This window comes from Sphaerodactylus townsendi, linkage group LG03 (assembly GCF_021028975.2).
Source record: "Sphaerodactylus townsendi isolate TG3544 linkage group LG03, MPM_Stown_v2.3, whole genome shotgun sequence".
NCBI lineage: Eukaryota > Metazoa > Chordata > Lepidosauria > Squamata > Sphaerodactylidae > Sphaerodactylus > Sphaerodactylus townsendi.
The window spans coordinates 128,231,217-128,256,484 of NC_059427.1; the positions used below are offsets into that span (position 1 = coordinate 128,231,217).

A 25,268-nucleotide genomic window follows, 5' to 3' on the forward strand; every position below is an offset into this window, starting at 1 on the left:
TTGAGCAAGAGATACTTTCGCTGCATAGTGGTAAACTTGTTTGTTTGTGTGTATGTGCGGGGGTTGGGGGAATAATATTTTATAGCTTTCATCTTGACTTGCATGATACCTGATGCTGAGTGTCTCTTTGCCAGTGACAATTGATAATATCACAACCCACAAAAATTATCCATTAATATCTTGAAAGGGCCCTGGAGAATTAAGGGATGCATCTGTGACAGGTGCATCTCTCCATAAATAGCAAAGCTGAGCAAAGGGACCTGTCCCTATAAAAAGCCAGGAACAAGATTTAGATTTTCAAAAGGAACCTGCCAAGACTCAAGCTGAGAAAGTCTACATCAGGTAAATACTTGGTATGGATATGTTCAATTCAAGCAAGCTCATTTGTTGCCACAAGAAAAAAAAAAGTTAAAGTATAAACAGCCTGAAGGTCATTAGTACAATCAGCCGGAAAGTCATTAGGGAAAATGTAAAAGGGAAAATGACCGAAATTGGGGGAGGCAGCCTTTTTTTTTTGTTCTGCAGCTAGTGAAGTACATAATGCTGTAGCCTATGATTTCGCTATGCTAGATATAAAATCTAAATACATAGGCCAGGCTATGTTAAAGTCAGCAAACCAAGGAGTTAACAGTTCTAGGTGTTTCAAGCATAGAAATCAAGTTTCTGTTGCTGTATAGGCTTGTGGTGACAGACAATGTTATGGGAAGGGTTGGCAAGTGGGAAGTAATAGCAAATATTTGTGTTTCTGATGTTTCAGTATGCAACTGAACTGGGTTTGTTCTCTTTTAAATTATAAACATGGGTTTATGACTCCAGGTCTGCTCCTTTGCTGTCGCCTGCTACTGTTGCTGCTGTTCAAAAGCCTGCTCACTGTTTTGCATCTTCTTGGTTGGTCCTAATAAAAGGTATAACATGACTTTTGTTTTGGGTTTTACCTTCACATGGTTATTTAGTGTCAACAGTTTGCTAACTGCAACCTTTTAGCTAAGACACAGGATCAGTCAATGCTGCTGAGGACTTAGGGAGCATGATTTATTTTTATGAGAAAGAAACTGCCTTTGAAGGAAAGCAGAGTGACAAACATGCCATTACTAATATATAACTGCAAAATGTTGATGGTACTTAAACCGATGAAGAAGTTTCCAAAGCGATAGGACTATTGCAAGGCGCAATTAATCCAAAGGGTGGACTCTCCAGCTGCATGGATCCAGCAAGTTCTTCATCCAGTTCAGGCAAGAGGATTTAATTATCCTACCATGACAGACAAATATTACTCAAGTCTATAAATCCCAGAATGGGTAGGAAAATAAACGGAGAGGGTAGGATGACCCTTAGCAGAGGTGAGGAAGTACAGCAGATACTGAAGAAACAACATTGCAGGGTAATTATAGCCAACATGAAACACAACTTTGACATTGCCAGATAGCTGTGCAACCAGAACCAAGTGCTGATTTGGGTCCACATATTAGGAAGGGAGAGATATTTGCATTACACCAGCATCCTGGCACCACTTTTCTTTTAACTAGGCAGCAAAATTATCTCCAGGGCACATACTATTTTTCCTCTGAGCGCTCAGAAATTAAGGAGAAAAGAATCATGATGTCCTTCCCCCAATGTTGGCTGTGTTGAGTCTGACAGAACAGAGGTCCATTGGGAAAACTAAGTTATTTAGGTTGAGTGTAATCCTAGAGCTAACTCACATCACAAGACATTGCGTTGTGAATTTAAGAATCCCTGAGAGGAAAGAACTGAGAGATCAAGGAGAGTGTGGAAGGGGTAGTTTTCTTCTTCAGAGCACCAGGCAAGAAATAAACAACCTCCCTGCTTACAGTTGCCCAGAAACACTTCCTTGGGTTAAAAGGGAGTACTAATATTTGGCCTCCAGATTGCTAGGGATCTCCTTCCCCTTTTCTAGTGGAGTAGGGAAAGTAAAGGAATTGAAGGAGGTGTGGGGTCCACACAGTTGTCTGCTAGGCCAGAATTACAGAATTGCTTACATTGCCCCTGTTTCACAGAAGTTCAGGTGGACAACTCAAAATACATAGCTGGTAGCTGCAGGAAAGTTGCCTCATCTCTGTTCCATGCGTGTTCAACACTTGGAGTGTACTCATCCCAGAAAAGGTTAGTTAGAACAGAACTGCTGAAGGGTAATAAATGATAGCAGTGTTTATCTTACCGTTTTTGGATTATAGCACTGTTCTGAAGCACTACATTTCCAGGGGATTTAGGCAGGTCTTTGGGGACTTGGGCAACCTTTGAATGTAACCAGTTTCCCACAGATGTCCATCCTTCAGTAAGAAAGGTCACCATTAAACCAAACTATTGGAGCTCACTACTCTCATGGACACCTCACACCACAAGGATATTGCCACTACTGCAAAGGAGCTTGGTTGTCAAGTTTTGCCACTGTTTCCCCCATTTTAAAGCCTAAATTACCTTTCTAATAGATATAGCAAGATATCCGCTTTCTGGTTGATACAGCAAGATATCCGCTGCTACAGTATAGCATTAAACCATAAATTCTGCAAAGAAGTGTAAGCATGGCTGGTATCCAAGGGGGAGCTGCAACCCTAAGCATGCGTAAGAACTCCAACTGAGTAACTCCCTGATTCCAAATGCCTACCTTCTCATTTCCCTCAAACAGAAGGTTATAATAAGAAGGCAAAGAAAGAGGTAATACTAAGGTTATACAGTGGAACCTCGGTTTTCATCGGTAATCCATCCGGGAAACCTCGGCGAAATCCGAAACCAAAGCAACCACTGGCAAGCAATGGAGATACATGGGTCGCCGGTTTTGGACGCAAAAATAGCACGCGTCGACGAAAACCAAAGCAAGTGATGAAAACAGAGACAACATTTTTGTAGAATCGATGAAAACCGAAATTGCCAAAAACCGACAACAATGAAAACCGAGGTTCCACTGTATATCTGACTCACCAGCAAATGCTGATCTACTTCAAAAGCCCATTTACAGGGGTGTGCACCATTTTTTTCTGGGTATTTTTCGGTTTGGGATTCATAGTTGTGGAAATCTTTGAAAAAAGTGAACAAAGTTGAATCCCCATATCGTCTTCTTTGGGGAATTGGAAATTTTTTAGGTCTATTAAACCTAAACCTTAAAAATTCCAGCTACCTTCAAACTCCATGTGGTCTTGGAGGCAACAGGTGGCGCAGAGCTGAATGCTGGGTTCACGCTGCTGCTACCTTGGAGCCCACCTGGCATTCAGAGACAACTGCAGCACAGAGCTGCATGTTGGGCTCAGCCCAGCCAAGCCCAGCATTGAGCTCTGTGCCACTGCTGCCTCCAAGCCAATGTGGACTTGGGAGGCAGCAGTGGCACAGAACTGAATGCTGGGTTCAGTTCTGTGCCAACTAGTGCACCTGGCAGATTCTCTTGTGCTGCTTAGCCCAATAGAAGAAATATATGCTTTAAACAGCTTGCACTCCTCCAGATGTGATATGGGCAGCCTTAATATTTCAAGGAAGCTGAGTGGGTACAAAACCCCAAGAAACGAGCTCCGAATTGACTGGTGATCTCATTCTCCTGTCTCAATCTGAGTGCAACACGTTCCTGCACTTGAGACCGCACAGTTACGTATGTTAGCCTTTATTGGCATCATCACACAACAAATATAAAATACAACAGTAATAGGAGCGAAGACCAAGGAAGAACCATAATACATACATACTATTACATACTCTCAACTATTTCCGTAATAAAATTAGCAACCTCTTCACAAAAACCAGAGTCAGAGTTGTTCAACAGTAGGGATAATCTAATCCATAGGTGTCAAACTCGCAGCCCTCCAGATGTTATGGACTACAGTTCCCATCATCCCCTGCCAGCAAGTTTGACACCTGTGATCTAATCAGATCTGGTAACTCAGATTGAAAAAGAGGGTATAAATTAGTATATTTGGATCTGATTTTGACAAATGTGCTGCAGTGCAGAAGCTGGTGGGCCAATATTTCGACCACATTGGATTTGCAGCTGCATAACCTTGCAGATTTTTCTAAGTTGCTAAACCTACCATTTAGTAGGGCAGAGGGCATAACGCTGAGCCGCGCAATAGTGAGAGCTCTCCTTGAGCTGGGATTCATTAAAACATAAAGATAATAGGCCATACGACTCTGCTCGAATGGAATTAAAAATTGTGTAGGGGAGCAAGTTCGTTTGGCTGCTAGATGTAAATCTGCAAATTCCCGATCTAGAAGCCGGTCTTTAAGCATATTGAACACTTCTGAGCAGGACATTAAATAGAGAGATTCAAGGGGCATACCAATTGGCCATCCTGGCAGGGGCTAATGGGAATTGTAGTCCATGAACATCTGGAGACCCGCAGGTTGCAGACCCCTGGGTTAGCCTGTGTGTCCTGGAGTATCAGGGAGACAAGAGAATGTTTGGATGGAAGATAGTGAGGCCACACAGTTAACATTAACAAGAGTCTTGTGCATCATGCATTTGATGGTTTGTGTCTCTAGCCGCTATTAGAATTTGTGTTTGTAAATGTGCTATACCAGTTGTTTTCTTTTGTACATTACTTGGTTGTTGTTACACTTATGATTTGTAGCACCTAGCAGAATGCGGGTGCATTGTTTGTTCTCTCCAGAGATTAAATTCACTTTCGCTATCGTCTTTCGACTTATCAACTTAGGAAGTGCCAGAATTCCATTTGTTTACCAAGCTCTTGAAGGTGTGGGTTTGAAATGTGACATCAATGGACCAGCAACCAGAAACAGGAAGTGTCAGGGACAGGCATGCCAGTTGATAAGGAATTGTGATTGGCTATAAAAGGGGGAGCATCTTCAGGGGTGACTTTACTTTTTCTCTATATTCAAGAGAGCTCAGTTGAGGCCTGGTGTTAGCATGCATGCTCAGTGCTTTCCAACAAAGACTACTCAGTGTTTTTCCTGACACATACAGCTTGGTTTATCTGATATACTTTGGTGTAAAACTGATTGGCAGTGATTTAAGGTAGGCATGGCCAACTGGCAGCTTGCGAACTGAACACAGTTTTATTTGGTTCCTGGAGATCTTGCCAGTAAAAAGATAACCTACAGTTGTACTCCTGACCCAGGCTTATAGGAGCATTAAGTCTGTTTACAGTGCTTTCATAAGAGATATGTAAAGAGGGTCTGGAGTTTCCTGCATCAAACCAACTTATGTCATACATGATGAAATATTTTTACAGTCTTAAAAATATCCCACTCACTTTTTCGAATGCAACTGGAGCCACACCCTCAAGAGATGAACCCAGGTGCCACGTTTCATTAGCCACAAAAATGGTGATTAGTAATGTCAATGTTTGAGCCCACATCAATTCATGGGAAAACAGCAGGACTTTGAAGAGTTGGCATACAAATGTCCCGAATAAATAAATAATAAACACAATGTGTACACGATAGATCATTCAAGCTAAACTGCCACTTTTAAAGAACTTGCTGTTGGAATTAAAAATGCACGTGCTTTACCTTTTGCACACATGTATGTGTCCTCCGTGTGAACACCATGTTTGTATTTGACAAAAAATACACTGGAGCTAAAAATGCATTACTTGCAAAGTCACAGCCTCTACCCAAGGGCACTGGTTTTACTGTTTTGTGAAATGGTGAAAAAGCTGAAAATTATGGTGTATTGATAGCCTTTTCAAAGATGCAGTGCAAGGGTGGAGGTGCCTTTATGTGGCTTCCTAAGGCCAGGAACCCAGAAAATAAAGGTGGAGAGACCTGAAAGATGTCGTCCCTTAATTAGAAGCAGCCTTTGCTGTGCTTAGTCCACAAGCTGCATTGAGGACAAAGGGGCTTTCTGTAATTATGACTGCTTGGATTCCAGATCCTACAACTGAGCTGGGTACTGGCCATGACCATGACTGAATGCATCCCCAGCCTCCCCTTTCATCCCTCAAGTTCCTTTGTAATTTCAAATTTTGCCGTTCTTGTTAAATGAAGTGCACAGCTCCCGGTTTAGGAAGCAGGGCTGACTCACCCAGGAGTTAAGCTCAGTTGGCAGACACTTGGCTGCCAGTGACGAGAGCAAGAGCCAAAGAGAATGAATCTGGGTAACTTGATTGGCAGGATGAGCAGCCAGCTCAGTGCAACAGGATTTACTGGAATTTGAAATCTGCCTGTGGTTTTAGCAGGCAGTCAAAAGCTTCCTTCCCTTGTATTAAGCAGAAGATAATCTCAGCAAATGACATGGTAATGAATTCAGCAGTAGGGTCCTGAATATCCCCCCCCCCATGCATCTCCAGATGCAGGGCAGATGTTCTAGGCGATGGACACTTGGTCAGTACTCCTGTTCTTATATTGTAGGGGGATAAGGAACTGAGAAGCTTAGTGACTTGCCATGAGAATTCAGCAACAGCTCTGAAAGTTGCCCTAACTACAGTTTAGTCTAAGGGACACATTAAGAAATAACTTTAACTCTGATTGTCTATGACAACTGCCAATGACAGTAACAGCATAATTTCTTCAAATGCTGCATTCACTTGCCTATTTGTTTTTGTATTAGGAAAGCTTTTCTGAATGCTCTACACAAAAATCTGTTCTGCTACAAATTTATCCAAAGCCTTATGTTCCTTTTCTATTTGGCAGTAATAACATCTTTCAATCAAAGATTGTACAAATTTAACAGGTATAGTCCTGATTTTCTGTAACCTGTTTCTAACAAATATGCCTTATGGTTTTCCCTTAAAGGAGATTTTGGGGGGTAACCTTTCAAAAGTTTGTTCTGCTGTAGTTCTGCACAACACTGGCTCTCCCAACGCACACATACGCACACAGATGACTGTTCTTCAGGCCTAGGTCTTCTCTGCAGCTTCTTGCTACAGAATCTCTTAGGGGAAAGACAAATGTAACAGAAAGGGGCACCTCAAAGCACATTCCTTAGCCATAATCCCACTGCACAGGTGTGCTTCTACCTGGCTTCACAAATGAAATGACAGCTGCAAATAGTGAGGAATTTAGTGCTGGCGCAGCTGTCAGACTTTCCTTGGCAGAAGTGCTTCAGACAAGCAGTTCGTTTTTTAAAAGGGGTTTTAACGCGCTGCACAGATATCTATATATTAATTCATTAACTTCAAAAGGGAACATGAACATGAACTTTAAAAGGGAAAAGAGTACAAAACTGCTGCAGGGTAGAGAGGGTCAGGCTTTCATATGACATCATGGGGGCCAGTGTCAGCACCCTGCACTGCTGGCTGTTGCTTGAACTTTATCTGTTTACAAAACTTTTTAACAATGATTCATAAAGCAGTTGGCAACATAGAACATAAACTAATATCAGCTGGCAATAATCAGTTCAGGGTGATGTGAAAACCCATGAAACCAGTAAGAAACAGATAATGCAGGTCAAAAGCTAGGTGTAACAAGAATGTTACAGAGCCAGCATGGTGTTGTGGTTAAGAGCAATGTACTCTAATCTGGAGAGCCAGGTTCAATTCCCCACTTCTTCACTTGAAGCCTGCTGGGTGACCTTGGGCAGGCAGTGGCCAACCACCTCTGAACGGCTCTTGCCTTGAAAACTTGACACGGTCACCATAAACCAGCTGTGACTTGATGGCACTTTACACACCCACCCACCAAAAGAATGCATTGGATCTCATGGCATTCCATTACTACTGGGAAAGTTATAGGACGGGCCATATTCCTAATGGATGCAAATAAGCAAAATATGGTACTCTGAGCAGGGCCTGATTGGCAGATCAGGAAACACATCCATCTCAGCTGTCCTGCTTCTGCACACAGATGCACACAGTCACAAATCACTTCTAAGCCTCTCACCTACTGCTTTTCCAGGCAGACAAGGTTGCTAACCATGTCTGAGTTCTAGTTATTGTATGATTGGTTAGCCAGATTGGTTACCAACAGTTCTGTACTTCATTGGCTCCCAAACATGTTACTAAGTCTGAGGATTCATTCACCAATGGATTTTGCATTTTGATCTGGAGCAGACCTTGCCTGTGATCCCATCTCTCCTTAGTCCTTTGTGCACTGCTGTCCTCAATGTCTATAATGCAGCTTGATGATAGCCCATCCAAAAGTAGCGATTCAGTCATGACAAATCACTAGTACGTGTGTAAGCAGTTTGACAGCCACTAGGAATCAGGTATTTCTGACTTTGTCCTGTAAATGCAACGTCTTCCAGCGAGAGAGGAAGTTCCCCATTCTCACAGCAGAGTCATATTTTGCAGAAAAATAAGATTGTTTGTTCTCTGGGAGCCGAAGCAGGTCGAGGCCACTCCCCCATTTGACCTTTTATGGCCACGAACCACTCGGCTCTGCCCCTGGTGCACCCTGTATAATGCCTCACTCTGCACCAGCCCACCTACAATAGTTTCCCCCTGTGGGTGACATTTGGGCAGTTTGGAGAGCAGTCCTCCCCTTCCCCCTCAACAATTAATCTTTTCCAGTGCCTTTCAAAACATGGGTCAACCTTCCCCAAGAAGGGTCACAGCTTTGATAGTGTGTTTGAGTCTTTTTTTCCCTTTTGCTATGTTTTGTCTCACTTCTACTTTCTGTGCTTTTAAAAGTTGCCTGAGAGGCAGAAGTTCAACAGGACTGATTTGGTCTTCAATTGTAAAAGCTAAAAAAAATACATGTGCCAGCAGCACCTCTAGTTTGAATCTCTCCTCCAGCCCCCTCCTCAGGTGTTCCTTGCTGTGAGTGGATTGTGCTTTGGAGCTCCACTCCCACAATACAGTAACTTTGAATATATAGTTTATGAGTCCAACCCTATCAAGATCCTATTGCATTTCTTTGCTACAAAGAAACTTCTGGAATTATGGCTGCATACAGCCTCTAGTTTATTGATTAAAATATTTACATCCCATCTTTCATTACAAATCTCCCAGGCAGCAACAAAAAACAGTCGAAAGTAAAAATGCAAATTGAAGAAGAAGAAGAAGAAGAAGAAAGGAGAAAGGAGAAAGAAGAAAGAAGAAGAAAAAGAGTTTGGATTTATATCCCCCCTTTCTCTCCTGTAGGAGACTCAAAGGGGCTTACAATCTCCTTGCCCTTCCCCCCTCACAACAAACACCCTGTGAGGTAGGTGGGGCTGAGAGAGCTCCGAGAAACTGTGACTAGCCCAAGGTCACCCAGCTGGTGTGTGTGGGAGTGTACAGGCTAATCTGAATTCCCCAGATAAGCCTCCACAGCTCAGGCAACAGAGCGGAGAATCAAACCCGGTTCTCCAGATTAGATACACGAGCTCTTAACCTCCTATGCCACTGATGAAATCTGCATAGCCATCAGTTCACTAGACTCCCTTAGCCTCAGTGCATTGCCTGTACTGTGGAAACACGAATATTGCCATGTTTCACAGAAATGTGGTAAAAGAGTTCCTTAAATCAGTGAAATGCTTTGGTCGTATATAGTGCATGTTATAAGCACTATGCATCATTATGGTTTGAAAGCAATCTCAAGTCTCAGCTGCTACTGCTCTTGTTCAGCAGCTGGTTCTCTTGCTGCTATTTCTTTTCTTGCTGTATTTGTGTAGAGATGTTTAGAGGAAGGTGAACTTGTCGAGGTGATTGTTTGACTAGCACTGCCCATGTAAGTGAAATAACTACAGTCTCCTTTATTCACTTTCCATTTTCACCGCAGTGGCAACATGGAGGACGATTTTGCTTGCCAAGTCAAGAAGATGGCCTTGGCCATGGGAGCATCCCTGACAGACAAGGATATTGACCTGATGCCTTCAGAAATGCGGCATCATGGTAAGAGAGGGAGGGAACATAGTAAGAGAGGGAACAGAACAGAATGGACTACTTGTAACAGATTAAGGCCAAATCCCCACTGAGGAATTAATCAAGATGCATCCAGGTTTCAAAAGAATTGGCACCTTTTCATCAAGGTTTCACCATCCCCACTACAGCATGTTGCTAACATCTGTGCCCATCACGGATTCAAACAATGCAGCAATCCCCACGGACACACTGACCGTGGCTCAGGAATCCCAATCTGATTACGTCATAGAGCGGTTAGTGGGAGTTAGAACTTTTTTAAAAAAAAATTGCGCGAGAATACATGGTACATTGGCGTGCACGCACAATAACCCCGGCCAAGCAGTTTTCTCTTGATAGGCTATCATGTCGCTGTCTCGCTTTATTGAACAGTTCTGTGAATGTGTTGGCACATTGGCACAGAAGTTTTGGACCTGCGTGCCCATGTTTTAACATGTCTGTGTTCACATGCCAACATTTTCGTGGGGTTTAAACCAGCCTAAGATGGCCATTTCTGATCTGGGAAACTATACAGGAGGGAAAGTTAACTAGCATCTCCCTTTCCTAGCATTACAGTCGTAATCTAGATTGTCTACCATGGCTGCTTTTGAAGACCAAATTACACGTCTGGAGTTTCAGCCATGATAGCTTGGTCCATAGATGTTCCCTCAAGCGATCATAAAACAAACATGTAATCTCAAAAACTACTGAGAATAAATTTTTTGCATGAACTTAAATTTTTTGCATGAATGAATGCCTAAAATTGGCTCCCTCCAAGCTGTTTTTACTTCATAGGGCTCCAAGTGCATACATTTGCTTACATTTGAAACAATTCAAGCAAAATAAAGGCCAGAGGGGAGTTAAAAACTCACGTATCTCTCCAGGAAACACCTTTTCCCTCAAGATAGTTGCATACAATTTTGTGTAATTTGTAAGTTTTTCTCAGAAAATGTAACATGACTTTGGTAACCATATCTTTGCAAACACCCTCTTTTTTATTGGTACTGAATCCAGGTTCAACCCTGAATAATGCGTCAAATGGCCCTTACAATTAATTTTTGTATGGAAAATCTGAACTTATCCACTATTCTTCTATCAAGCCCTGTAGCCAAAATCCACTTCACCTTTTTAAAGTTGCTTTTCAAATAAAGACCAAATTCTCTGTTGCAGCTTCATTCAACTATGCCAAATTCTTCGAGTATATGCAGAAGTTTCTGACATCAGATCAGCGGGAAGTACACTTGAAAAAGGCTTTCCAGGTGCTCGACAAGGATGGCAGCGGCTTCATCGAATGGAATGAAATCAAGTAAAATAACTTTGCCCTAAGTCACTGTACCTCTCAGAAGGTGGTCAGCAAGGGCAGGCCTGCATGCATCTTTTACACAGAGAAATGGTTTGGGATAGCTATCCATGGGTCTGTATATTCACTATTAAGTTCAAACTGAAAAGGATCTGAGGTATCTGGGCTGGGAACCGCTTGCCTGAGTTCCTAAAGTGTGGAACTGGAGATATAGCTCTCTTTCAGGATTAACGGTATGCACAGGTAGAGCCAGACAATTAACAATCCTTTTTTGACCATTGCATTCCCACTTATGCCTCACAGGTGTTTTAATGCTTTCTAATGATCTTTCCAATGGGGATTCAAAGGAGACAGTTCTTCTAGAATAGACATACACTTTCTGACATTCTTTTTAGCATCACTACATCCTCACTAATCCTTCCCACCATAAACCTGATCCATGCAATTACTATGTTCTCCCTAGCTCTGATATACATTCCATAGACACTATTTACTTTCCCTGAAGCCATTCACAGAGGACTTTAATCCAATAGAATGTGTTGTGCACACAATCCTTGTTCTTGACCACGGTGGCAGAGATGCTTGGTTCTCATCAACAATTCTTGAGGAGGAACTTCCAGCTGATTTCTCAGAGAGCAAATTTGTTCCAGATTCCCTCTGTCTAACGACCTTCGGTAGATTTGCACCCTATCTCTCCTCTGCCCTTTCTCTAACTCTCAAAATCGGGGGAGGGGGGGTTTCTCCCAAAAGTTCAGTTCAGTTTGGGCCTGGAGATCGTATCTATCTGGTAGGAAGGTGACAAGGAGCAAGAAAGACCAGGATAGAATAATTGTAAAGAAAATATAGAAGGAACCCTATCCTTTGTTGCCTCCGGTCATCTCACTACAGGGCCAAGCTCTGGCATGCTGGCTCAGCTGCAGACCTTTATTTGTATTTTTGTACATCACAACTCTTTGGAAATATTCTCTTGAGACAGTTCCATCCTGAATGCAATGAAAAAACAGTAGAATACATTTTCATTCATTCATTCATTCATTCATTCATTCATTCATTCATTCATTCATTCATTCATTCATTCATTTAGGCTTTTATACCGCCCCATCCCCGAAGGGCACTGGGCGGTGTACAGCATGTAAAAAGACAGTATAAAACAGGTTAAACATTTAAAAGCAGCGATAAGCCCAGAAATTTGGTTTGCACAGTCTCAATGGATTGAGATATAATTAATAAATAGTTAATAGTTAATTGGCGCCCAGTGTTCCACATTTAAAATTCCCTCTCCCCTAGGAAGGGAGGCATGGCAAGTCTCATTCGATGGTATGTGGCCTAGATGTCAGGGCCACAGGGAGGAGGGGGCACCATTAGCGGCCGGTTTCTCCAAAGGCCCGGCGGAACAGCTCTGTCTTATAGGCCCTGCGGAACTCCCCAAGGTCCCGCAGGGCCCGGACAGCTGGTGCGGTAGAAGCTGTTCCACCAGGCCGGGGCCAGGGCTGTAAAGGTCCTGGCCCGTGTGGAGTGCCAGCGCGCACGCTGAAGGGCCAGGAGACCACTTGGTAAATTGGCCTCCCCGGACCGGAGAGGCCGTGTAGGGACATATGGGGTGATGCGGGTTCTCGAGAAGATAAATCGGCGGTCCCAGGCCGCGTAAGGCCTTAGCAAGGCAGTTAACACCTCAAACACCTTTGAAGGTGATCCGAGACTCTACCTTGGAAGCCCAGTGCAGCTGACGCAATATAGGGTTGAATATGTTCCCTATGGTGGCGCTTGCCTGTTAACAAAGCATGCCCGCGGCAGTGCTGGACCAATTTTAGTCTCCGGGTCAGACGCGCTTGGAAGGCCCGCGTAGAAGCGAAGTTATAGCAATAGTCTAGCTCTGGAGATGACCGTTGCATGGATCCAGATGGCTACAGGGTCTGCCCGAGAGAGGAAGGGAGCCAGCTGCCGGGCCTGGCCGAAGATAAGCGGAAAAAAGCAGCCCGGGTTGTATGGGCTTTCACCTGGGTCTCCATTGAAAGAGCATTGAAATCCAGGTGGGACCCCAGGCGCTCGCGAACGGAAGGGGTTGGCGCCAATGTGAGGCCCCGACCCTCCCACACCGGGCTGGCTGGAAAGTCTTCCCCGGCGTCCCAGCCAGAGGATCATTCCGTCTTCGCTGGATTCAGTTTTGGCCGGCTCTGTCAGAAACCAACCAGCCTGCACCGGGCCTCCAAACAGTGCTGTAGAGCTGCAGGGGCGGTGGTTGCTCCCCCCTCCATCAACAGAATGAGCTGTGTGTCATCAGCGTACTGATGACAAACCAGCCCAAAACTCCGTACCAGCTGAGCAAGGGGTCGCATGTAGATGTTAAATAACAACAGGGATAGTAGCGCCCCCTGGGGTACGCCGCATTGAAGCGGGCACTTCCGGGAGGCCTGATCCCCGCACCTCACTTGCTGATTCCGGCCCCGGAGAAACGAGGCTATCCATTGAAGGACAGTGCCCCGCACTCCGGAGGCGGCCAGGCGGTGGGTCAAAAGGTCATGGTCGACCACATCAAACACTGCTGTGAGATCTAACAACACCAGCAGCCCCGATCCGCCTCGGTCAAGCTGAATACGGAGCGTATCTGTGACGGTGATGAGAGCAGTCTCCGTCCCATGCCCAGCACGGAAGCCGGACTGGAAGGGGTCGAAAGCCGATGCGTAATCCAGAAAGCCTTGGAGCTGCTCCAGCACCACTCTCTCAATTACCTTCTGCAGAAACGAAAGATTCGAGACGGGGCAGTAATTGGCCAGATCCCTCGGATCTAAAGATGGTCTTTTTAAGAGTGGGTGGACCACTGCCTCCTTCAACCCCATCCGGGAAGACTCCTTGCTCAAAGGCTTGAGCCATTGATTATGCACTCAACAGATGGGGTGCGTAGCTCCACCCGGCAGGTTTTCCTTTCACAAACCAGGGACGAACTGGCACGGATCCAGAAGGACGGAGAGTAGTAGGTCTAACAGCAGCTAAAGGCTCTGTCGACAACAGCTTCAGAGAGAGCAGGGAAAACTGGGCCAAACAAAGGGGCCTGAAGGCGGCAAGAGGAGTCTCCAGTTCACGTTTTTAATTGTAGCTAGCGTGTGGATGGAAGGTCGTAGGCCCGGGCGAGCTTATCGCGATCTTATCCGCCATAAAAAGCTTCTCCATAAAAGCCTCTACAGCTGATACTCAATTGAGGATTTTGAAGAAGATCTCTCTCCGATAAGGAGGTCAATGACCGAATTATCACGGAATAATTGTGCTGAAGGCGAGAGCTAGCCGGGGCGTAGGGAGGAGGAAGAAGAAAGCTCTCTTAAGCCTCGCCATTCGTGCAGCCCACCCTCATAGAGCTTTTCATAAAGCCGTCCTATAAGATGTTCGCGCGGCTTCGTCAACCACGAGATTTCCTCGCACTACTCGCTCTAGACATCTAAGCCCCGTTTCATCACGCGACGCCAGTTCCTCCCAGTATACCAAAAGGGAGCACGTCGGGAACGCAGGCGTAAGAAGGACTACCGGGGAGCAACAGCATCGATGGCATCGGAGAGACGGGAATTCCAAATCCTCCACCCATGCTCATCGAAAGTAGTGCCGGCCCGGTTCAGGGTCCTATGGAGCATTCAGGAAACCAAGTGGATCCATAAGTCTCCAGCGAGGCGGGCATAAATAAACCCGCATTCGCCTAGACGGGCAGTTGGTCGCGGCAAGTCCACCCGGACCTTCGAGAGGCGTAGTGGTCGGACCATGGCACTCTGTCAGACAGAGGAGTGACGACCAGATGTATCCCCGACCCGAAGACCAAATCCAGCGTGAAACGCGGCCTGCGTGAGTGGGAGCCTGAATTTATTAAAGGAGGAGGCCTAAGCGTCGCCATGGATGACACTAGGTCCGTGGCTGCCAGTACATGAAGGGCGACGATGTCAGCTGTGGACGTTGAAGTCACACCCAAAGGCGATAAGTCGTCTGAGGGGAACACGCCAACGCCCAGTCCGTGACACCGGGCCTCCAGCAGAAGCTTATGCGGCAGGCTGCCTCCCGGTGCGCTAGGCGACCGGTACACCAGGAGGACAGCCAACTTCTCCGGGGCTAACCACTCTAGGCCGACACATTCTATGCCAGTGATCTCCGGGACAGGGACAGCCCTAAAGGGAATAGAATCACAGATGAACAATGCCACCCCGCCCCCCCGGCCCTGTGTTCGTGATTGGTGGAGACATTCGAAACCCGGGGGCGCAACTTCGCTCAAGGCGACGGTCTCACCTTTGCGCACCCAGGTTTCGGTGATGCATGCCAGGTCCACCTGCTGGGCTCCAAGAAAGTCTCGGAGCATTTAAAGTCCCAAAGAGTGACCAAAGAGCCGATCCCCTAAAAAGAGCAAGTTCTAGTGCATCATAGTGTGTCAGCCATTAATTAGAGTTGCCAGCTATGGGTTGTGAAATTCCTGGAGATTTTTTTTTTGCGGGGGGGGGGGCAGAGCTTGGGGAGGGCAGGATTTGGTGAGGTATATCAGAGGGGCATAATGTCATAGAGCCCTCCTTCCAAGGCAGTGATTTCCTCAGGGGAATTGATGTCTGGAGATCAGCTGTAGTTCCTGGATATATCTCCAATCATCACATGGAGATTGGCTACCCTGGCCATTAAGTTTCCCCCCTTGCTGTTGCAGCAGCTTCCTTTACCTGGGAAGAAGAAAGGGGATATCTCCAGAGATCAATGCTTACTGAAGTGGCTTCATCCCTCCCACCTAGCAGTGAACTGTTGGGTCAACTGTGGGCTAAACAGTAGCACACTCCCCTTCTCACTAGCTTATTTTTGCACCTCCTGCCCCTAGGTACATCTTATCCACAGTGCCCAGCAACATGCCTGTGGTGCCCTTATCAGATGAAGAGGCTGAAGCCATCATCCAAGCAGCTGATACAGACGGAGATGGGCGGATCGATTTCCAAGGTGGGCAGAGAATGTACCACAAGGAAAGTTTTGTCTGAAACACACAGAACCCTCAGGGCCAAGCAACAGGTGACACTGGAATTCTGTGACTGGAATTCCAAACATTGTATGTGATCCTTTAAAAGCAAGTGTGAGTACTTGTAAGAGAGATGGGGGGATGCATATGGACTGCAACACTCGGGCAAAGGAAGACCAGCATTTCCTCCATGTCCCAGTTGGCTGAGCTGCCTTTAGCTCTGGTAGGGGGGCAAAGGCAGACACAATGTGGATTCTTCTTGTTTTTTGCCCAGTGGGACATAAAGTAGCTAGAGAGAGCATCTCCAGCTGGGAAACAGCAGAAGGAGAAGGGTGCTACCCCTCCCCCTTTATAGTGCTGTTATCGTGATCTATTATCTCCCCCAGCTCTTTGGAGTTTAACCATTTGGAGTTTAAATCACAAAATTTCAAAATCGTGTGTAGATTGGCCCTAAAGAATAGCAAGTTAGCATGGGGGTGGCACCCAGCCACTATTTCAGAACAGAAGCAGGCATACTACAGTCCAAAGACAACATACAACCTCAAGGAGCTTTTCACATGACACTTGCGGTGTTTAGCAATTTGTCAGGAAATATCAGCCAGGGAGACAATCCCCCCCCCCCCCCAAAAAAAAACCTGTTCTGCAGCTCAAAGACTAGAGCAGGAGAGTGGCAGAGAGGAACCCACCTGGATCTTTGTTTGCAGTAAACGGCAACTAATGGCAGCTCCCCAGCACTGCTGCCTTCCCCGAAGGGAAAGATGGGAAAGCCAGAAGTGGCCCTGGACTGCCAGCAGTGGAAACAGGAAGAGCTGATATCCAGTTCCAAGCCCACAAAAGCAGACAGAGATGCAGATGTGCTGAAAAACTGGCACAACTCTGTTTTAGAGGAAAGCATGAAAATGGAAACTGAATGAGTATACCCAGGCAGTTCTCCTGCAACTGCTCAAGGTGTTTAAACCATCAGGGAAAGACTGATGTGATCATCTGTCTTGGGATAGGGGGTGGTTAGAAGTCCCCAAACGTGACCTAAGAGTGTTAGCTTACAAGACTTGAATGGCCACTTTATACAGCAGAAGCACCTATAGCTTTTAGCAGAATAATAGTGGGTCATGCAGGTTGCCATTAGAATTCTCCACTGGCTACTGGTTCGCTGACAGAGACTTAGTAAACCAAAACTCAGTTAGCTCTGAGTGCCAAACTGGTTTATGGAGGGGTTACATATTACAGCCATCAGTTGAAGATCACTGAAAATTGTGCCACGTAAATTATTGTTATCAAAAGGTATCACATGTCTGAAGCCTCTCCTTTATTTGCATGACAACACAGGTATCTAGGAAAAAATGGTGGGCCAGAGACACGTGGCACTTTGGGTGGGAATGAAGCCATTTCTAAAACATAGTGAAGCATCCTGTGTCATTTCGCTTGATTTACAAAAAATTGGGGAATTAAACAGTTAGAAAACATAAATGGTCCCTGTTGGAACCAGACTCACCTAGCCGTTTTCCCTATGGCCAATATATCCTGGGATAAGGAAGTGAACCATCCCGGTTTGGCCATGAATTACTCATGACTTCCAGGCCTAAATCGGGCCCACCTCACGAGATTTGCCTTATCCAGCACCTTTCAAAAAACGATGAAATTGGCGGTTCTTTTGAAAAAGCGCTCGCTGATCCCATGCCCATGCAAACACTGTGGGAGATGGGTTGGTATATTTTACCTGCCTCGCCAGCTGCAGCCAATTAGAATGCTGGAAAAACGGGACATGGCATCGCCGGCAAGGAAAATGAAAGTAAACTGGGGGTCATGTTTAATCACCTGGAGTTCTTCCTCCCGGCCTGAACATACTGCTGGGCTGCCGTGCGGAGGGAGGAACCAAGATGGAAACATCCCGGTATGTATGATCCCGGGTTTCCCCCGGGATGTTTTGTCCATCCAGAAAATGCCCTAGTCCAGCTGATTTCTGTTTTTCCATTGCAGAGTTTTCAGACATGATCACAAAGGAGAAGGTTCCAAAGAAAAAATAGAAAAGGAGAAGATGAGCCTCTTTCAACTTTCCCTACTCAGAGTGTTGTGCAGGGTGGGGGTGTTGGAGCTTGCCTATCTATCTGTTCTTTTTCAAAGACCCTCCATATTACTTTGCAGGATGAGAGGGAGGAAATTTGCAGCTGAGTCAGGTCTTGCCAAGAGGACTTTGCAGAGCACCAAGTCAGGGTTTTCCCCCTTGAGGACAGGCAGATTTCAGAGTGAGTCAGTGCTGCTCGCTCTGTGCTTCTCTCCTCATCAGGGAGACAGTCCATTACAAAACTCCTTACACCCTTTGAAATATTTCTCTGAGGTAACATGCATAAAATCTTTCCCAGACTTATTATCTGGCCCAGCATGCACTTCAGCAGTAGAAAACTCCACAGAGTAAAATCCCACTCTCCAAATGCTTCAGAAAATAGTTACCAGAGGCTCTGGCTCCAGCTGACTTTGTGGCATCCCACTCCTCAGCCTTTGCCCATCAGCTGCAGCTTTTGTTCCCCTCTAAGGTCAGTTTATGTCTGTTGTCATTGGCTCCTGCCTTTGCCAGAGGGGATCTGGCTGTCTGAATGCATGATATCCAATAGTTACACACCTGCATTAGGCAGAACATGAGAACAAGCAAGTGATGTACATACATATATGTGCGTCTTTAGAGCCCACCTTCTAATACTGTGTTCTCTTTCCTAACCCCATTGCCAGCCTTCCAAAAGAGAGCTATGAAAGTCTAATGGATCATCTAGTTTTGTCATGTTCTAGTGGAAGCAAATAAAGTTGCTCTCCTGTGTTAATTTGTTGTCTGCTGTGTCCTTTTATTTGATCCTCTCCTTTGCATATTGAACATGAGAGGAAGGAGGTAGTGGAATCTCCTTCTTGGGGGGGTGGTTTAAACAGAGGCTGGATGGCCAACTGTCAGGAGTGCTTAGATCACAGCTGTCAAACTCACGGCCCTCCAGATGTTATGGACTACAGTTCCCATCATCCCCTGCCGCTGGGGTACAACTCAAAAATGGCTTCAGGAAAAAGACTGGGGGGAAATTGGTTTTGAAAGAACCCGAGGAAAAAGGGGAAAACTGAAAAAAAAAACCCCAAAGTGAAAACTAAAGGCACAAAAATGCATGCAGAGATCAGTGGATGAACCCTAAACAGTATGAGGCCAAAACTGATGGAAGAAAACTTGTGCGGAAAAGCCCTATATGTATCTAAATCTTCTAATGGGAGGCACAAGCAAGCAAATGGGAATTGTACAGTCACAGCTTCAGCTCTTTTGGAAAAGGAGTCACCTCTTCTCTCCATTTCCATAGGCTAGAACCTCAGCAGAAATGCCTGATGTCTCTTATTTTGAGATACGGCCTTTCACTCCAGAATACACCAGCATTGCAGAACACACCTGTGGCAAGGATAACCTTTACAATACCTCCACGACTGTTGGAGTTGGGTAGCTGAGAACACTCAAAACAATTCCTTCCACCCAACTTCTTACAAGAAAATCAATTACTGATGGTCTGTAGCTGAGTTTTTTTAAATGACTCCTTTCTTTCAGGGCCCAGCTAATCTTTGCTATCTGGCCATCCTTCCTTTCTTAAAAAGTAAAAGCTTTACTGTTGATAGAGTTTTTGTCTATGAGTTGCTACAGCCAGGTATTCACTTGAGGTGTGAACTCAGCAGTCACTGCAACCAGTGCCCTGAGGCCCAGGGCAATGTTTAATACTTGTAATTATAATCCAGCATCCTGCTCAAAGTTATGTAACTCTGGGAGAACTTATTATAACCGCAGTGGAATAATGGCCTTACAGAGCAGTAGGGGGCACTCCCAGATGGTCAAGTTCCAACAATGTAGAGCAACTGCAATATGACATTAGCAAAGGTTATAACATCACATGGTGTACATCAGCATGGTGTAGTGGTTAAGAGCAGTGGACTGTAATCCGGAGAACCTGGTTCGATTCCCCACTCTTCCACCTGAAGCCTGCTGGGTGATCTTGGGCCATTCACAGTTCTCTCAGAATTCTCTCCGCCCCACCTACCTAGCAACATGCCTGTGGGGGGGGGGGGAGGAGAGATTATTGTAAGCTGCTTTGAGACTCCTTATAACAGAGAAAAGCAGGGTATAAAACCCAACTCTTCTTCAAATCAAGAGTTGGCAGCCTGTAGCATCCTGGGTTCAGGAGAATTGCCTTAACTAGAGTGTCCTTAACCAGAATTGTCTTAACCATTGTGGGGAACTAGATGTGAAGAGAGAATGTCCATGAAAGTACAGGCTCCCCTGGGAAATTAGTAATGGAACCACTGAAAAGCATTTTTGCAGAGGAAAGGGTGAACAAATGAAGAAGACAAAATTTATTTATTTATTTAAATTTATGCCCTGCCTATATGCAAGTTCTCTAGGCAGACAAACATTATCCCCATACATAAAATAATCTCTTAAAAACACTACAACATACAACAGTTACAATCTCGCCCCTAACCCTCACTCCCACCCCTATCCCATCCCAACCAGCAGCACCATAGAGGGGGCATTTAGGGAGACTAACCAAATGCCTGAATGAAGGGGAAAGTCTTTGCCAGGTGCCTAAATGTATAAAGGGTAGGTGCCCGGCAAACCTCTGCAATCACAGAGAACGCCCTCCATGCCCCCCACTCCTGTAGCTTGGCAGGGGGAATGCCACAAAGAGAGCCTCCCCTGTGACCTCAGGGCCCGAGCAGGTACATATGGTTACAGGTGTTCCTTTAGGTGGGCAGGACTCAAGCCGTTTAGGGTTTTGTATGTTACCATCAATACCTTGAATTGGGCCAGGAAGCCAATTGGGAGCTGGTGCAGTTCCTTGAGGACCAGCAGGATGTGTTTCTGTCCATATGTACCAGCAAGCAGCCTAATTGCAGCATGCTGCACCAGCTCCAGCCTCTGGATCGTCTTCAAGAGTAGCTCAATGGAGAGCGCATTACAGGAATCCAATTGGGAAGTTACCTGAGCATTTAATACTGTGGCCACATCACCTTTGTCCAAAAAATGGCAGAGCTGGTGAACCAGACAGAGTTTCTGTAAGGCCCTCCTGGCCACCCCTGCCACCTGAGCTTCAAGGGACAGTGACAAATCCAGGAGCACCCCCAGATCTTGCACCTGGTCTTTCTGGGGCAATATAGCCCCGTTCACAACTGGGTGCCCTTTGATCCCATGGACTCGGGAACTTGGAACGCAAAGAACTTCCATTTTATCTGAATCCAGCTTCAGTTTGTTGATTCTTATCCCCATAACTGCTTCCAGGCAATGGTCCAGCACTTGGAGTGCCTCTCCTGACTCCAATGAAACAGAGACATTGAGTTGAGTGTTATTCACATATTGGTGACACCCAGCTCCAAATCCCTGATCACCTCCCCCAGTGGCTTCATATAGGTGTTAAACAGCATTGGGGATAGAACCAGGCCCTGGGAAACCCAACAAGGGACCTCCCAAGACTGCGAGCCCCTGTCTCCCAATGCAATCTTTTGGAAACAACCCTGGAGTTTGGATGAGAACCACTGTAGTACAACCCTCAACCCCATTCCTTGAGTTGGTCCAGCAAAATACCATTGTCTATGGTATTGAAAGCCGCTGAGAGATCCAGGAGAATCAACAGAGTGGAATTCCTCCTGCCTCGCCCCTGGTACAGATCATCCATCAGGGCGATCAAGGCCATTTCTATGCCATGACCATGCCTGAAAACAGATTGACATGGATCCCAAATACTCCATTTGGAGATGAAGCTCTCATCCAGCACAACAAAGTGGATACCTCTAGCTACTGGAGCTAATAGAATAATGCCATCTGGTGGCAGCTATACATTAATAGGCTTTATATTTGAAAAGCCAGCATCAAGGGGACAAATTCATATGATAGTTGGCAGGAGGGACTTTTCCAGAGGATGGTTTCTGTGGATGCTTGTTGTAATACCCCCCCCCCTCCTACTTCCAAGCCCATTTAAAATGTTTTCTAGGATACAGTGATCACTGAGTATTCAATCTCCCAATCAGGACTTACATCTCTATCAGATAACTACTCTAAAGAAAGTTATAGATTTGTCGAAAATGATAATGATCATACCAGAGCAGCCTCTTGGTTTCAGTCATCCTGTTTCTCACATAAATATTCTAAGTTGTTATTGAAATTATCAGCTATCAAACTAATTGAAAAACAGAAAACATTTCATTAAAACTGCAGCTTTGAATCATGCATCCGAATCCAGAAGATGCCAGAAAGGTTAGAATTGATGGACAATTTAATTTCACTAACATTTTGTTTTGAATTTGAATTTCCAGCAACAGACCCTCAGCCAGTGGTGGGATTCAGCAGGTTCGCACCACTTCGGCAGAACTGGTTGTTAAAATGGTCCTTGTAAACAACTAGTTGTTAAATTATTTGAATCTCACTACGGGTACCAGTTGTTAAATTATTTGAATCCCACCACTGCCCTCAGCCATGACAGAAAGCATGGCAAAGACCATACCTCCCCAACTTGTCATCAATTGTGCTAGTTCTGTCTCAGGTTTCATTACAACTGTAGGGCCTGGGCTGTTTTCCAAGATAAACCCCTACATAATCTGTTATGTAATATCATTATATTATTCATGTCTGAAAGGGGAGCACTGGCCTAGAAATTAGCAAAGATCAAGCAGAGGCGGGGGGGGAAATCAGAGGATTAGGCGGGGGGGGGGGAGGGCTACTAAAAATTCTTGCATAAAGTTACAGCACGTCACCCTGACATTCTTAAATGAGCAGCAGGCTGTTCTAAAGGCAGTCGACTGTGCTATGGATTACAAAGTGGCAGATTGTAATCTTAAAAATACTTTCACTCAAGTGTTATATGGATAGATTATGATTATGTCATTCCATGGCTATCCATTGACAAGGACAGGCTGGTTCATTTGACTCCAGAAAAATGAAATTTTCAGTAGCTGTAGATTTTGCATTGACCACCAGTAAGGACCAGGAAACATCAAAGGCAGCCTTTCTGAGGGCGCTATCAACAACTGATAAGGGGAAAAAACACACCCACACATGGGGTACTGCATCAACATGTGTATAAGAATCAGAGGAAACACATGAATCCAAAACAAAGGCACACATAAAGCAAAAGCAATGTGCTAACAGCATACAGACCACAAAATGGAATAAACTGAAATGCACAAAAGGCTACAGGAAAACAGGTTAAGTCCAGTAAGTCCAAATGAGCAAAACTGCAGGGTGAGTGTGCAGAAGTTAAAGATTCTCCAGTGTGAGAGGACGGGATGAACCGGCTTTTCTTCCCGTTTCGCAGTTCCAAGACTGCTTTATCAGCAGCACAAAAAGTTTAAGGCTGCCCAGTCATGGTTTTGGGTATAAATATTCAAGTCAATATAAGGCTAACCGCAGGTGCCAAACTTGCGGCCCTCCAGATGTTATGGACTACAGTTCCCATCATCCGCTGCCAGCATCCTGCTGGCAGGGGATGATGGGAACTGTAGTCCATAACATCTGGAGGGTTGCGAGTTTGACACCTATGGGCTAAACCAGTGGTTCCCAAATTATTTGGCCTACCACCCCCTTTCCAGAAAAAATATTACTTAGCGCCCCCTGGAAGTGTTTTTAAAAAGTTTTATATGTGAATTAAACAGAAAGATATACTTAGTAGCGTATTAATGTTTCTACCGCTGTGGCCATCACTGCCCCCCTGGATCGCTGCAGCACCCACCAGGGGGCAGTGGCGCCCACTTTGGGAATCACTGGGCTAGACTCTCTGCAAGTCTGCTTCAAGTACGCTGCTGAAGGGCTGAGGCCTACATAAGTTATGAGCTTACTTACCAAACAGCATGTGGTATTTGACTGTAACCTCACAGTATTTCAATTGGATTTTTAAAAATATGGTTTCCCAAGCTTTGAATAATTAGCACCAATGACAACCCTGAAGATCATTTTTACTCCATGCAGAAGACGGCTGGAAAAACCACCCCACAGCAGAAGAAATTAGAGGGGAGCGGGGGAGGGGAAGTGAGACCTCTCCTGCATGATAACTTATTATTATCTTTTCTGGGAACAACATGGGCATTGAAAGCACAATGCTAGGCACATGTATTTGGAAGCAAATCCTGTCAAATAGTGGTAATGACTGAGTAAACTTGCATAGCATGGATTGCATAACCAGGGAATTTATGGTGAAGTCAAGTGAGAAGGGAATCTTTCCTTGAAGAAGCCCAGCCGAAATTCTTGAACTCCACTTTATTTATTTGTTTGTTTATTTGATTTTGTAGACCGCCTCATCCCAAAGGGCTCTAGGCGGTTTTAGTATCCAGCACTCTTAAATCAAGCGAACACATGCAGAATGAGATGGTAGAGCGGTGGCAGAAAACAACGCTGGTACTTCAGTCTAACATCATGATATATGTTTCAACTGTTCATAATAATTCCCATATAACCACACACTGATGTGTTGATTGTGGGTCTTCAGGGAGATGTTAATGTGTAGAACATTAAAGATATGATCTCTCCCCCCCTCCCCCACCACCAAAGTTGAAATTTCAATATGTCATTCTATTGCCTATGTAGACCAGGATTTGGGGCCAAAAGTGGCAAGACATGTGCCTCCATTGTGTAGAGTGAGTTCCTACTTCTGTTCTTCTGGGAAACTTCTGGTAACAATTCTGCAGAAGCCCAATTCTGCTCAGGACCTACACAGCATGGGTGGGGAGAGGGGCTCTTGCCTTTCTCCCATGCTGTTTTTCCAACTCAAAATAGTACTGGGAGGTATTATTTGCCGGCATGCACCTCCACACTATTTTGAATCAGGAAAAGGCCACGCAAGGAAGGCAGAAACCTCTCCTCCCCCCAACCTGAACCCAGACCCCATGACCCTGTTAAAAGGAGTTCCCTAGTGAGAACTGACTCTACAAAATGGAGATACATCCCTGAGGTGAACTTACAGACACCATCTTGTTTATTTTGGACACAAGTTACTGTTGTTTTTTGTGTCAATGACCAACTCTTTTGGTGTAGCAACTGAATAAATCAAATTATTTCATTCACTCAGCACAGAGTCACGTTCCTGTCTCTCCAGCTTCACTTTACCCGGTAAAAATTGAAACTTTTAGGCTGTGGCAATAATAATCTCTCAGGTTAGAGCTTCTTTATAATGATGTTTTACATCTTAGTGAGAGAGATTGGAAAGAACTGGACCGGGGGGGGGGGGGGGAGAACTATACTGAATCTCACTGTTGGAAAGCATGCTCCCCACCCCACTGACCTTTGCATGAG

General features: G+C 45.3%; 1 protein-coding gene across 4 annotated transcripts; it reads left to right on the forward strand.

Moving 5' to 3' along the window:
- The first annotated feature begins 270 nt into the window (after positions 1-270).
- Positions 271-18,795, forward strand: PVALEF (parvalbumin like EF-hand containing). 4 transcript variants are annotated; one of them, XM_048492099.1, is made up of 6 exons: positions 271-342; positions 817-905; positions 9,604-9,716; positions 10,893-11,028; positions 15,851-15,966; positions 17,960-18,795. In XM_048492099.1, exons 3-6 carry the CDS (start codon positions 9,611-9,613, stop codon positions 18,004-18,006), a joined length of 405 nt encoding a protein of 134 aa, XP_048348056.1. In that variant the 5' UTR covers positions 271-342; positions 817-905; positions 9,604-9,610; the 3' UTR covers positions 18,007-18,795. The 4 variants fall into 4 exon arrangements, with proteins under 4 accessions (XP_048348056.1, XP_048348059.1, XP_048348057.1 ...); XM_048492101.1 differs by having other exon boundaries at positions 335-353; XM_048492102.1 differs by lacking the exon at positions 817-905 and having other exon boundaries at positions 273-353.
- The last annotated feature ends 6,473 nt before the right edge of the window (positions 18,796-25,268 follow it).

What these genes read in the sequence shown, in the direction of transcription:
- PVALEF (XM_048492099.1), top strand. Translation starts at nt 9,611, where the DNA reads ATGGAGGACGATTTTGCTTGCCAAGTCAAGAAGATGGCCTTGGCCATG. An exon ending in TTCAGAAATGCGGCATCATG is followed by an intron (nt 9,717 to 10,892) that starts GTAAGAGAGGGA and finishes TCTCTGTTGCAG; the next exon opens with CTTCATTCAACTATGCCAAA. An exon ending in TGGGCGGATCGATTTCCAAG is followed by an intron (nt 15,967 to 17,959) that starts GTGGGCAGAGAA and finishes TTTCCATTGCAG; the next exon opens with AGTTTTCAGACATGATCACA.